The 13,832-nt window shown below is 41.6% G+C and overlaps 1 protein-coding gene across 1 annotated transcript; it reads right to left on the bottom strand.

The window, feature by feature from the left end:
- Window positions 1–4,079: 4,079 nt before the first annotated feature.
- LOC111243060 (heat shock cognate 71 kDa protein-like) lies at window positions 4,080–7,022 on the bottom strand. The gene has a single exon (XM_022788095.2). The coding sequence runs from the start codon at window positions 6,372–6,374 to the stop codon at window positions 4,716–4,718; it is 1,659 nt and encodes a 552-aa protein (XP_022643830.1). The 5' UTR covers window positions 6,375–7,022; the 3' UTR covers window positions 4,080–4,715.
- Window positions 7,023–13,832: the final 6,810 nt, after the last annotated feature.

The raw sequence follows: 13,832 nt of genomic DNA, 5'->3' as shown, positions 1-13,832 counted from the left end.
GCGGTGTCTAAGTGAAAAAAATTGGTCCTCATTGTTAAGTTTGGCGCCTTTTGGGTGCGCTTATTAATTAATTAGTAGGCCAATAGTGCGATATATGGTACAAATGTGATATCATGTATCTGGATCGCTTTGTACAAATCCATTGATCTAGCAAATCGAGCAGGAAAAGTTACATTTAACGAAATTGAAATGGTTACACCCGGTCCCGTTTTGAAGCAACAATTTGGTATTGGGCGGTGTGTTGGACACGTGAATGTACCCAATCAGTCTTAATTATAAATTACATATAGTGGGTTTTCTATTAGTCTATTAGAGTAATTAATAATTAAACTACAGACCTAAATTGGTAAAAAAAAATAAGCCCAATAGCAAATACGAGATATGCACCTGAAAGAAAATAAACATTTGGTAACTGGTTCGTTAGTTTTCTGCTTTAAACGATTCCCGTATCCGTCCGTTCTTATCATAAGAATCTAACGTGCCTCGTTTATACCGAATCTCGCGTATTTCTTACGGCCCAGAAACCCGAAAATACGAGGTAGGCGGCACAATATTTCGACCCGTTTAAAAAAAGGCGAAGTAATTCCAATTCTACAGGCATTTATATTCTACAAAAAAACATACTCCAAATTAAGTTGAAGAAGAGTTTCTTGCTTGTCCTCGTCATTTCCAGAGATTGCAATCGATGTCTTCCATCGAAAGTCGACTCCTGCGACCTGTAATAGTAATACTTCCTTCTTTCTATATCAACATATCAAACGTTCACGGTGTAAAAGTGCTGTTGAAGGTATCGCATTGTATGTTAAAGGTGACTCGAAGCAAGTAAGTGTCTTTTAAAACGAGCAAGCTTTATGCTTCCATCGCAAATTGGAAGCTATGATTGCATCGTAGCAAAATTTGGATAGTTAGGATAGGAGTGTTATTCTTATCGATAATTTTTTGGCCAAAGCTAAAGTGGTACTACACCAATCAACGGTAGATCCTTCACTGCCTCTAAACTGGTTCCGCTTCAGAATAGATACGCTATGAGCCACAACCTCACACTAATAAAGGACATTGCTAAGTTTTCTGACGTAGAGTATACGGGGCGATCCACTGGTTAAGTCGATATCATCAATCAATTTCTTCTTTATCCCAGGATCTGATAGGATTCTTTCGAGATGGTCCAAGATCGATGGAAGCAGACGGCGCTACAGATCGTTGAAACGAGATTGAAAAAATTTAATAGAAAATTGATCTTATTGAATACCGAATCGATTTCTATCGATGTTCGTGTCGATGACGAATTGAGTTTTTCAGTGTACTGTGTTTATAAACTTTAAACTGTTTACAACTCTCTCAAGGCACATTTAGTAATAGATGATGGCTCCGATCGAACTGAGTGACGAAATGTCGAACCATGCGATTTTCAAACTTCTCTCCACTGCTATGCGTACTTCCTGCCGTCATTGAGATGCTGAATTCGTCAGAACTTACCATGATGGCAAATGTGCCATCGCCCAGGTGGCGCCCATATAGCGCTTAACCAGATCCTTTTTGTTGGGTCCATAAGCAATGGGATTAACTTACTAATGATTTGTAAAATGTCCTAGAATGCTAGTACATGGATACCATTATAACCTCACATTCGATCGATGCTTCAGAAATTCTTTTCATTTTCATAAGGATCACGGAAGATTTTTTTAGGAAAGAATATCTTGATTTAACTTTTATGTGAATTTTAAGCCTTCGCCTTCGCCTTCGAGTATAGCTTCGAAAGGCCAATGTTCCGTAGTTAAAACAGTGGTCAGTCAGCCGTTTTGCGTTCAAAATTATATTGGTAGGATTTTCAGTCATCTGAATGAATGCCATATCAGGCGTACGATTGGAATATGGAAGAATTGTAAATGGTGGCTTACGATATTTCGGTTGATAGCGATAGAATATTAAATTTATACATATGATAATCAGGCAGGAGGCCAGAAGTAACCTATCAGACGCTTAACACTGTTAAACGCAGGACAGGAAGGTGTCATTCGATCGCATTATTTGTAGTGTCTCTTTTCCGTGACGGAACACTCGAGCACATGGCCAAAGTCTATTCCGATCGTTTCAGCTCTGCAACATACTTTCCTAATGGCTGTAGCCTCTGCCATACAATAACATCTCAACTCTTTCCGGTGTTTTATGGAAGAACTGCGACTTTTGGCTAGGTTTCACAGTTCACAATAGAGTTTATCTGGTTACCTTTCACAGTTCAACTTGATAAATCACTGCTCTGCGGGTTTAACATTACTACCGCTACTTTGACATTTCAATAGCTCAACTATTTACATCATTGTAATATTAACGGAACTGTAACAGAAGAAATGGTAATATATCTATTAGGGTCGATTGTAGACGGCCGTTGTGAGTTAAATGCTTCAATGAGTTTGGCACGCAATTATGTGCACGCAATTCTAATGTTCTATCGCCATGTGCCGGGTTAGCATGAGCAATCCTCCCCAGTCTTCCTATAATCAAACCTTAGATAACGATTGACTTATTATTAACTTTGGCGAACGTTAATTAGAAAATTAATTATATTGCAGAGAAAATATGATTTTTTTAATGAATCATGGCAAAAAACATTGTCTAGCCCTGTGCCGCCGCGACATAAAGCTAGTCCACATTCCAGGTTAAGGTTCACCTTAACCGATCTCTGTCATCTTGCTCGGTTCCGAAGGCAAAATTCCACTACATTTCAGAAATGGGATCTGTTAATGATGAATTATATAGATTTATTTAGTAGTGACGATTAATGAAAGCCGGGGTATTTTTCAGCATATTTTCTACGAATTTGTTATCGACCCCAATCGTTGCTTTATGCACGCGCGGTGCACTGCTTAATCGAGTACTTAGGTTTAGCTTAAAGGTACATTTCCGTCAAACTTACACCTTTAAATAGTCTTCAAAATATTAACTATGGAGCGCTGTATACGACGAGGGTAACTATTCGCTCAATAGAGTCTCATACAGCGTTGATTTACAACGCCACCAGAATGTCCAGCAGTATGACTTCGATATGACCACGTCTTCACTAGAGTTAGCTTTTTGTCTCTTATGTGATCTTTTTATATATATATATATATATATATATATATATATATGAATAGATTAATCGTGAGCAAAATTAGGGCTAAACCCGATCTATACTGCGGCTATTTATTGGGGACAATCTACCGCCCTGCTAATTAGGATAAATGTTATCTCGAGAAGCCCATATCATAACCAAGGTGATGGAAGACACCCGTGACACGTTTTCCATTAGGAAGAAGCTGCATTTGCTTGCATTGTACGTGAGTTTACAGCATGAAAAATTGATTGGGTTTTTACTATTGAGTAAGACAGGAAGTTTGCGTCGTCCTAGTCTGTCTCTGGGTCTAATAGCGCCAAAGGTTCCAGTTCCTCTGTTTAAATATTTTTTGAAGTGCTGTCCCGTAGAACAAATATTGCGTGTCTATGCCCCAGTAAAACATGCACAGGTGAAACAAGTCGAACCACGAACTTCCTGGCGGATGTAAACAGATTTGCAGTGATCCCGGTCAGAATGAAGGCATGTGTCACTACGCCATGGAAATGATATTACTAGCAGGTTTGCATGCATGCATGCATAAAGGGGATTACTCATTGGACGCATTATTTTCTAGTTTTAGCCGAGGTGTTTTTCGAAGGCCGTCGGTACAGCGCCAACATAATGCCCACTAGGTCTTCGTAGATTCATCGAAATGTTCTAAGCAGAACTACACGAACAGGTACCCGAATTCTTCTGCATGACAGTGATCTAATACGTAGAGTTTAAAGGTAGCCTCAAGGATATGACTCCAATATCCTAAAAGTATTCACTGAAGTCATTTCAACCGGATATATAATATAGTACACTTATGAGGTCGGCTTCAGCAGGGGTCCTCTACTAGTATAAAAAATGTCAGGCGCGGTTTAGCAACTGTTTAGCGAAACGGGTAATGCTATATTATTATTCAAATTACGATTAATGTTTTTGAGACCAGTGACCGTAGGTTGATTTATAATCTGTTAATATGAGCTAAGGCACCCGCAGCGAAAAATCTATCGAAAATTTATTGAAGTCTAGTTGGCAGTACTTACTCCCTCGTTTTACATTTACGTTGAGTAAATCGATTAAATACAGGATACCCATAAAAACTCGATCACCGCTTAAGGTAGGCAATAGCTACATTTATATATATATATAATGTATCTTTCATATATTTATTTATATAATATCGACGACGTTTATTGACCTGGCCTGCCCGGTGCCAATACGGATGCCCTGACACCGCAACGGCCAACGTTAACAGTTAATCTAATCGCATACAGCAGACGACCAGAATTACAACTATAATAGATACTGACACCAGCAAGGCGCGACCTAACCGGGCATTTTGCATAAACAACAAAGGGCATAAACACAAGAGCGGCAAATAATATAAATGTTCACATTATTGATGGCACCAATAATGTTTTGTCTTTGTTTGCGATGATAGTTCGAACGAATTAATACGTAACAATGCTTGGCCATTTCCGCATACAAATTGTCTAAGGTTAAATCGACGCCAACCCTGTTCGATGTTGTTGTGGCCACTACAGATCCTAACCGTGTATCACCGCTAACACAAAAATTAGCTGTCGATCTCACTATTTGCCGATCAAACAATCTTTGTTGTTTTTGCTTGCTGTTAAACTTTGCTTGCTTTAGTAGCGTCCTTGTATTCCTGTATGGGGTAGTCTACACCGTCCTCATCCTTCGTATCATCTTCAAGCAGATGCTCCTTGTCTATGAAGACCGTAATTTTACTTCGCCGACCTGTCGGTTTGTGAAGGGCAGTTACCTCCAAGGTGCCATCGGCGTCTAAACTAAATGTTACCTCAATTCGAATTATACCGTTACCTCCCTGTGGGATTCCAGTCATGGTGAACTTAGCCAACATGTTGTTATCTTTGGTGAACGAGCTATACCCTTCGAAAATCTTGATGGTTACAGCAGGCTGGTTCTCCGAGCATGTGCTAAAACCCCGCGAAATTCTGGTGGGGATTGCTGTATCGCTCTTAACAAGGAACGTCATTACGCCATTGACTGTTTCGATTCCGAGCGGGTGTGGGGTTACATCGAGCAAAAGCAGGTTCTCAAGGATGTGCGAATCCTGAGTTAAAATACCTGCCTGTAGCGCGGCACCGTAAGCAACGGACTCTTCCCGACTAATCGACTTGTTGAGCTCTTTTCCATTGAAGAACTCCTTTAATAGCTCCTGTATTCGAGGAATATTTGTACAGCCACCGACCACAATAATATCATGTATATGACTTTTATCTATTTTTCCATACTGTAAAGCCTTTCGCACTGGCTCTAGTGTGGAGCCAAAAAGGTCTCCGCAGAGCTCCTCAAACTTTGATCGACTGATAGACGATTTGAGGGCGATGTTCTCAAAAAACGACTCAACTTCGATAGCCGCCTCGGTAGCAGTCGACAGCGTGCGTTTGACGCGTTCACACGCAACCCGCAGTCTTCGCATGGCTATTTTATCCGAAGTCGGGTCCATTCTATGTTTCGCTTTGAATTCACTGGCAAAATATTCTACAAGTCGGCTATCGAAGTCTTCACCACCGAGGTGAGTATCTCCACTCGTGGACTTCATTTCGAGTACGCCGTCGTGTATGGACAGGATCGATACGTCGAATGACCCGCCACCTAAATCGAAGATGAGGATGTTGTGCTCGTCTTTCATTATTCCCTTACTGTGTAATACCTTGTAAGCTATCCCCGTTGCAGCGGATTCTTTCAGGATACGCATGACATTGAGGCCGGCGATTTTTGCCGCATCCCTCGTAGCTTGCTTCTGGTACTCATTAAAATGGGCTGGTACCGTAATCACAGCATCGGTGACCATCTCTCCAAGATAGGACTCGGCAATTCCTTTCATCTTAAGAAGCAACATCGACTGGATCTTCTCCGGAAAGTAGCACCTTTTTTCGCCTTTAGAATCAATTCGAATTTTTGGCCATCCTCGCTCGTTTACTACCTCGAACGGCCAGGTCTTCATGTCATTCTGTATAATCGGATCTGTGTACCGTCGTCCCAGGAGTCTCTTAAAGTTGAATATTGTGTTTGCGGGATCGGTCGTCACCTGTCTAGTTGCCGGCTCACCAATCAGCAGGCCATCCTCCGTGAAGGCCACAAGCGAAGCTGTCTTCCTACTACCTTGATCATTAGTCATAATCTCAACCTTGCCGTTTCGAAAAATTCCAACACACGAGTTCGTCGTGCCTAAGTCGATGCCGATAGCCGGGCTTCGTGGCGGAGCGCTTGCCCCGGCGGACCTCGTCCCCTTATCGACCATTTCTATGAAATGGCAAGTCTCTGCTTTAGCATCCGAGGAATACACCTTGTCGAAGAAATCCGTCCTCGGCCGATGAAGGACGTCTCAAACCGATTTCTGCCGGTATTTCCTGTAGTTCGTTAGTTACTATCTAATGTCGCTGTTTGCGAAGACGGTGGTGGTGGTGGTAATTAATGCTTGTATTTACAGGATTCGTTGCCGATTTCGCAGGAGAAGCGCGTAGCTTCACTCGATGCTGTAGGAAATTAGCGACAACTTTCTGTAGTTGCAGCGCAGCGTTAGACAGATGCCGTTTACGCAGTTCCGTAATATAATTCTTAGTTCGCCAGGTCGTAGTGTTCGAGAAATCGAACAAACAATTATGTTCACTCTCTGGTTATCTAGATTTTCGACTAAATAATAAAGTCAAACATTCGAGCAATGTTTGTCCCAAATAAAATTTTGACGTCCCGCTCGTGACGATTTTGATCTGAGGCTCAACAAATCATGACTGTCAGACGCACACTTATAATCGATAAAATCAGCCTTGAGCACAGAATTAATTTAGCGTAACGATTACTAGCACGCTTCGGCTCGATTTAGAACGCGTTTCTTTACGCGCGAATACTAGGCATGTTTCGTTGTTTTATGATAATGAACATTGGCTTTACCGTTTGGCGAAATAATTCCTTTACGAATAACTGAGATTATGATCTAAACAAAAATTAATGGAGCAGGCGCGATTGAAGAACGCAGGTCGTTTTTACTAGCTGAAGTAAATGTTTCGAGTCCGGTGATGCCGCCTTAGCTAAGTATTGCCTCAAATGAGCAAACTGTACCCAACGCGAAGTGGAGTGCGGCAGTGTCTAATATTGAACCTTTACTGCCCGTCTGGGTCTTGACAAGCTAAGACAAGGTCCAGCTTGCCCTGGTTAGGCAACGTCTGATGGAATGGTGGCGTATCGCCAAGTGTCAGTCGAGCTTCGAATGAACCCTGTTGCCAGCCGCCGGCTTTTGTAGGGCAGTTCATGTTTCTATCTTAAAGTTAAGAAAAAAAAATATATTCAAAGGTACTCAGCTAAATGCGTATGTTTCCAGCATTAGATGTCATAGTAGAAAATGACATCGCTGCCAGGTTTATAGCCGTTGTATTATCGAGTTTTTCTCTCTATGGAACAGCATTATTTTGGCTAACAATGATTGAGCTCGAGTCTATCAAAATTTATAATGCCGATATCGAAAATACACCCTTTGCAAAATGAGTGATCTGTGAATAGTAGATACTCTCTCGAATTGTACGATCATATTAACGATAAAAGGATATCAAGACGAAGCCAATTTAATTATACTGCATTCAACTTCTGCTTGAATCAGGCCAATCTTTCGCACCCCATTAAAAGAAACGGCGCCCAACACAATAGTTGTAAACTTTAGATCGAGTGATCTATCGTCGTGTAAATGCTCTGCACCAGTAAAGGCTGCAGTTGATCTCTATACGAGGTATTTCTACATCGGAGTACTTCGAAATAAAAAAGATTATTCATAATGGTGGCGGGAATCGAATCGCGCTATCATACGTGGCGTTCTCCCACACGATTTATACAGTCTTGTTAGTTAGAGGTTTTGGCCGTGGTGAGTCTACTGAACAGCATACTTTATTCCGGATCAATAAACCAAAATCAAGCAAGCCATTGAGCCGAGCTTCTTGAGAAGCTTCTACACGTATCTTCATCGCTAGGTCGCCCCATTTAATTGATGGTCGGACAGCGATGCACTGGAAAATCCTGGGTCCGTCGTACATCCTTCTATAGGCGGGTGAATTGCAACGTCCCATAAACACGGACAAGTTTAGGTTCCTTGAGCTTAAGCTGAACAACAGCTCAAACTGTGAGTCAGAACGAACGAGTCTTTCAATTACTCCAGTTTTAGCTATAACTTAATGCAATCAACAGTCAAGGCGGGCTTCCGCAAACGGCAACCTTGAAGTAGCTCAAACCCCCTAATTACAGAATGCGTAAATGAAAGGTACGGAATGTAACAATGCCTAATACAGAAAAGAAGCAGTCATTAGATAAATAGTATTATCTCGTTATGGAGTAGTCCTAATTTTGTCATTTAGCTAAATACCGCTCAGCTCAAAGAGTTTCGCTATACGTTACCAAAATACTATAAACTAATAGATCTTATCATTTTGTACATGTTTGTGATTCAGGCTCTGAATCCGTTCATTTGGGTGCTGGGAATAGCTATTAGTTAAAAGGAGCGATCTGCGTTGCGTCGAGCGGGAACCGTTAGGCATACTGATATGATGACATGAAAGAATCCCTCAACATTTATTAGCCCCTTTAGATCATATGGCGTCGGTTCAGTGAACGCAGTACACGTTATCGATAAACATTGTTATATTATGTTTTGTGATACCTAAAACCAAAGCATTTGCATATGCGACGTATGTATGTTCATACCGTGTCGTTGGAAAGTACCATTTTTTACAATCCTATACACGGGTTCTGTTTGTTACGTGTTATAAATAACAGAGGGAAACCACAAAAATGGATCGAAATGTGTTGCTCCTATTTTATTGAGCCTCGAATAATTGTGTACATTTATATGATAGCTAAGCTCTGGTAGAAACGACTCTGTCAAACAAACAAACAAACAAAAAGAACGACCGACAAAGAAATCTGAATAACATTGAAGAGTTGAAGTTCAACAACATAAGAGCCGCGGCCTCCGCTTATTAGAAGGCGTTATCTCTCGAGTTGTTGTCAGACGAAGACGTTGTAAGGAGCGTTCGTTTGCTTGCTAGATGCGTAAAAGGCATGCATTTATAGGATAAGGTATGAAATAGGCTCGAATAAAGTGTATGTGACAAAGCGCGGAATCTGGGAGTTAAAAAAACACATGAAAACCCAAAGGAAACCTATACAACACTGGCAGCTCCAGGTCCAACCTTGATAGTGTTCACGATGTATCGAACGCTTCTCAAATTTCGTTGAAGAAACAGTGAGCCATTAAGACGTAAGCAGAACAAGGCTAAAAATTAAATTGCTCGAGAAATGATCGGTCATAATGTCAGATCAAGTATACGGAAAGAGATCCTATCGGATATGGCTAGCTATACGAGTCTGAACCAATTTCGCTAATTACCTAAGTCATTGAGAGTTCAATCCACATAGAAAATGGGTCGACACAAAAACGAAAGCTGGTACGTGTAAATTTTCGGTCGAGGGAAATGGCCAGAACTGTTATAGGGGTGGAAAATCACTCTGAGAATAGATCACTCGGATCTGGTTACCGTCAATATGATAAGTCAAAACGACAGGCGGAAAATCGAACACAGATCATCATAAGACCATTATCTCATGGTGGTCAGGTTTAGGCACACGGTAACGAAATTCGACGATTAGCAAGTCATCAGGAACCTAATGTCGGATATCCGAATCATCTGATTTTAAAAACAACTTTCGAACTTGAGCAGCTGACAAATGTGGGGCAATTTGTCGACCTAATGGGATCTAAATGGAATGCTGCGTGATGATATTCTAGGGGCTAATAGTAAAAGGCTATTTTTTTGAAGGCAATCGACGAATTGCCTATCGGGCAGGTTGAAATAACATCATGCGCTAGTACCGAAAGCGAGTTGCCGTAGACAAACAATAAGCCGCGGTCAAAGTGCTTGCGTTCAGAATGGTCATTGAAACAGTCAGTCTATATAGGCGATAATATATCGAGGCGTCTTAGATTTTACCGAGTTTAACACTCTATGAACGCTATGAAATAATAGGGCCAATGTTCAAACGGGAGAACGCTGCGGCGGCAGCCAAATCACCCCTCGTATTGGAGAATGACCTTGGATAGACGAAGACTACCTTCTCGCAAAAGGCCTGCGTAGATGAATCGTAAGCCTTTTTTGATTTGTCGAAAAACCAAGCAGTGCGCGTATTTTAATACAAAAAGACACAGTATAAGCAGTCGAATGAAGGTAGTCAACAATGATTTTGTTGTTCGGCACAGTTCCAGCACTCGAAATTGGCCATACGAGGCACAACATACTCCTGCGTCAGAGTATTCTATGAGGAAGCAGCTGAAATCATCGCTAATAATCAGGGCAACCGGTAACGCTGACATTTGTCACCTTCACCTGCAGAGAACCGATGCAGCACTCCATCAAATGACTACAAACCTGACCAATACGGATTTGACGCGAAGAAGTAGATTAGTCGTCACTTCAGCATGACGCGGAACGTTAAACGTTCATAGCTACATGTGAACGGCTCGAAATAGCAGTCCTTCAAGAAATATCGTTATTGATTCTTGCAGTCGCTCTTCGACGCAGTTATCACTATCCCAACGTATCTCAATGATGAACAGAGGCAGGCCACGAAAGATGTTGCAACCACCGTTGGCGTCAACGTGTTGCAGACTATGGACTTCACAAGGGAACGGTAGAGCGCAATGTGCTAGGGTATGAACTTGGCGTCGTAAATTTATTGCACCAATATTGAAAATTAGAAGCACTTATTTCGACAGACAAGACATAAGCTTTCGAATATGGTGGAACATTTCGTCACCAAACTGCATCATAAGCACGACGCCCTAAGACGCCTGAATATCATCTGCAAGCCGGCCAGAAAAAGTATAGTCATCATCGAAATGGGCATTTATCGATCTCAACTCACTTTTTAATAGAATAAGTGTTTCTGTGAGGACTTAACGAGCCACTATGGAGCACCACGTATGGCAAGGAGTAAGGCCGTAGCTGATGGTGCGGCCGGCGATCCGAGCTGCCAGCTTAAACGATTGAACTCTTAAGAATTTGATGTTATATGATGTCACGCCCTTTTCGCTCGAAATCCGGGTCATTGTAAGATTTGTCGAAACTCATCTGAGGCAAAACATACTACCTGCTCAGGTTATGTACAATTTTAGCCACATCGAACGATGATGGAACCCGTTTTCGAAGGCGAGCACCTCATGCTACCTTCAAGATGAGCGCTCAAGGTGCTTAATATGACACATCCAGCTGCAGCTTGGAGCTCACCTGTGCATAAAATCACGTTCAACATCGACACTGACGACGGTATGCTTGCCGCATCGGCAATCAATATGAACTCATCGTAGAAGATATTGTTATTTCAAGTCATACGAATCAACTTCCGAGGATACTGAAATTGAACAGATTATCTAAGATGATGACGAACACTCATGTAAAAGATAAACTTTAACATCACTGTTTCAGTTTAAGAGAGTGACCGGGGCACAGGGGCTCTGACATCGCCGCTTCAAAACTTTGCAGACGACAACGAACCGATAAAATGCGCATGCCGGGGTCGTGGGCTTGTTAGACTTGATCACATTCTATTTTAGAAAGGACTCAGTGAACTCAGATGACTATGTGTGACCAAATTATGCCAAGCGTTTTGAATTGGACAAAGGCAAGTCCGTCTACAGAACTCACGGGTTTCTCCCTGTGACAATATAGACTGAACGCTCATGGCTCCATTTGGATTTCAGACCTTCACTCCTGAAAATACATCGTTGTCAAAAGTCGCCCTTCGCTCATATCGGATATCCATAGTTATTGGCCATAGTTATTATTGCACTGCTCTATGGCGTGATTTGCTTGTTTTAGATAAATTCGTATCTGAAAAAAACGATCAGCGTAAGCATACTTCACTTGTGATTGATGCTAGCGTGAGGAATCGGCATCGGCACTTTAGTGTAGGATTTCTCAACCATGAAAACACTCGCTTGCCGAAACTGCCAATTTATCCTCTGACTGTTTCAAAAGATCCTCGATCGTTGGCGTAAATTCGCAAATGTGACTTCACTCACCGTTGATCACGTACCGGAATTTATAATCGACCTGCTGGAATTAGAATTCGCACACATCGATACTATATGAAGCACAACGGCCCAACAATAGATAAATCCAAATGAACAGCTATAATGAGTAAGAAGAGTAAAAAGAGAACGTATTGCGGCATTGTTTCGTAACATATCTATACGTTGTGATGTATTGTTTATATTCATATCGGTGGCTAGCTGTCAGCAGTTCGATATATTTAATCGTATTCGGTATTCCGCTGGCCATATGCACGACGGTAAATGGGAGTGGCTCTCTCGAATCCGCTACTAGGGATCAACTACTGAACGACAACTGAATAAACTTCGTAGTAAGAAATTCAGAGAACTCGATACGCCTCGAGCTAGAGCTCGCCCTACACTTGACCGGCAGCTGGACGGTAACTTACTGACCCGGACCATACCTGTCCGTCCATAGGCAACTAGATCTAGATTCTTAATTCAACCTGAAATTCAACGACAAGCACGAAATACCTTCTTTCATCATCTTACCTTTAGAAGATTCTCCGGAACACACAAAACCAAGTTGTAACAAAAGGAAAATGAATTTACATTCAAAGGGTGCGCTCGTCGACAATGGGAGCCGTCCAAGCACAACTGTTTCGTTCTAGAGATCTTCCAATTACTTACAGTTATAGAAAGAACTAAATGTGTTCTATCAGCACGAATAACTGCGCTGAATGTTTATCTTCAATAACAAAAATATAACCAGTTTCAATATGTAATATTCTGATCAGACACGACTATTACCTGACTATCAAACTCGTCATCATAATGGCAAATGTGATCCGTTGGTCATTTCGCCCGCCACGGTGGCCGTCGTGAAACTATACGGCGTACGGGTCGTACAGTGGGTCCGTTTGCACGGCGCTGCTTATTACAGCCATATTGGAATAGTACTGTTGCTTTATAGAGGCACGTAAGTGAACGGAGTGAATTCCCAGACACGATGGCAAATGTAGGGTTTAGCGTAACCTTGCGTTTCTTAGCCGCAAGACCTTTGAGGCCGTTTATCTGCACTTGGAAGATAATCGCGTGCACAGATCCGCTCTTCACTTCATATAGAGCTGAAGAACGCCTATATGAAACAAACGACATATAGATCATAGTTTGGGTCTTTCGTTAAATAACATCTAAATACAATATTGCATTGTAAAACATCTACTACAAGTATAATGATTAGTGCTAAAATAATGTTATTTTATCACTTCTTTGATCTGATTCCGCGAGATTATTGTCAGCCTGTTTGAGGCCATATATCTTTGAGAACAATTCGTCATGACAATCGTAGCATCCGCAGTCAAAACGAGCTTAATCATTGTAAAGAACTTAATCAAGTAGAAGTTTGACGTCCTGGGCCAGTCCTGGGTGAATCACTTGTTGGAATTTTCTAAAACTAAACCGATGGAGGACACGGGAGACTAAAATAGTCTCTTGCATGCACTCCAACTGTTTTAGTTGCAGCCTAACGTTTTCATAGCGAGACGTTTAGTGGATTTACAGTCTAGCAGCATATCAGATACGTGCTCCGGCTAAGAACGCACAGAATACCTGTTTTATTTTATGTTGTTGAAGATGTGTCCAACCAGCTTTCTTCCTGCTTCTAAAGTG

The sequence above is a fragment of the Varroa destructor genome, unplaced genomic scaffold, assembly GCF_002443255.2.
Source record: "Varroa destructor unplaced genomic scaffold, Vdes_3.0 BEIS01000001.1, whole genome shotgun sequence".
In the NCBI taxonomy this organism is placed as follows: domain Eukaryota; kingdom Metazoa; phylum Arthropoda; class Arachnida; order Mesostigmata; family Varroidae; genus Varroa; species Varroa destructor.
Note: the sequence above shows the minus strand (reverse complement) of the source record. Positions and strands in the feature narration are given on the sequence as shown.

What these genes read in the sequence shown, in the direction of transcription:
- LOC111243060 (XM_022788095.2), bottom strand. Translation starts at nt 6,374, where the DNA reads ATGGTCGATAAGGGGACGAGGTCCGCCGGGGCAAGCGCTCCGCCACGA.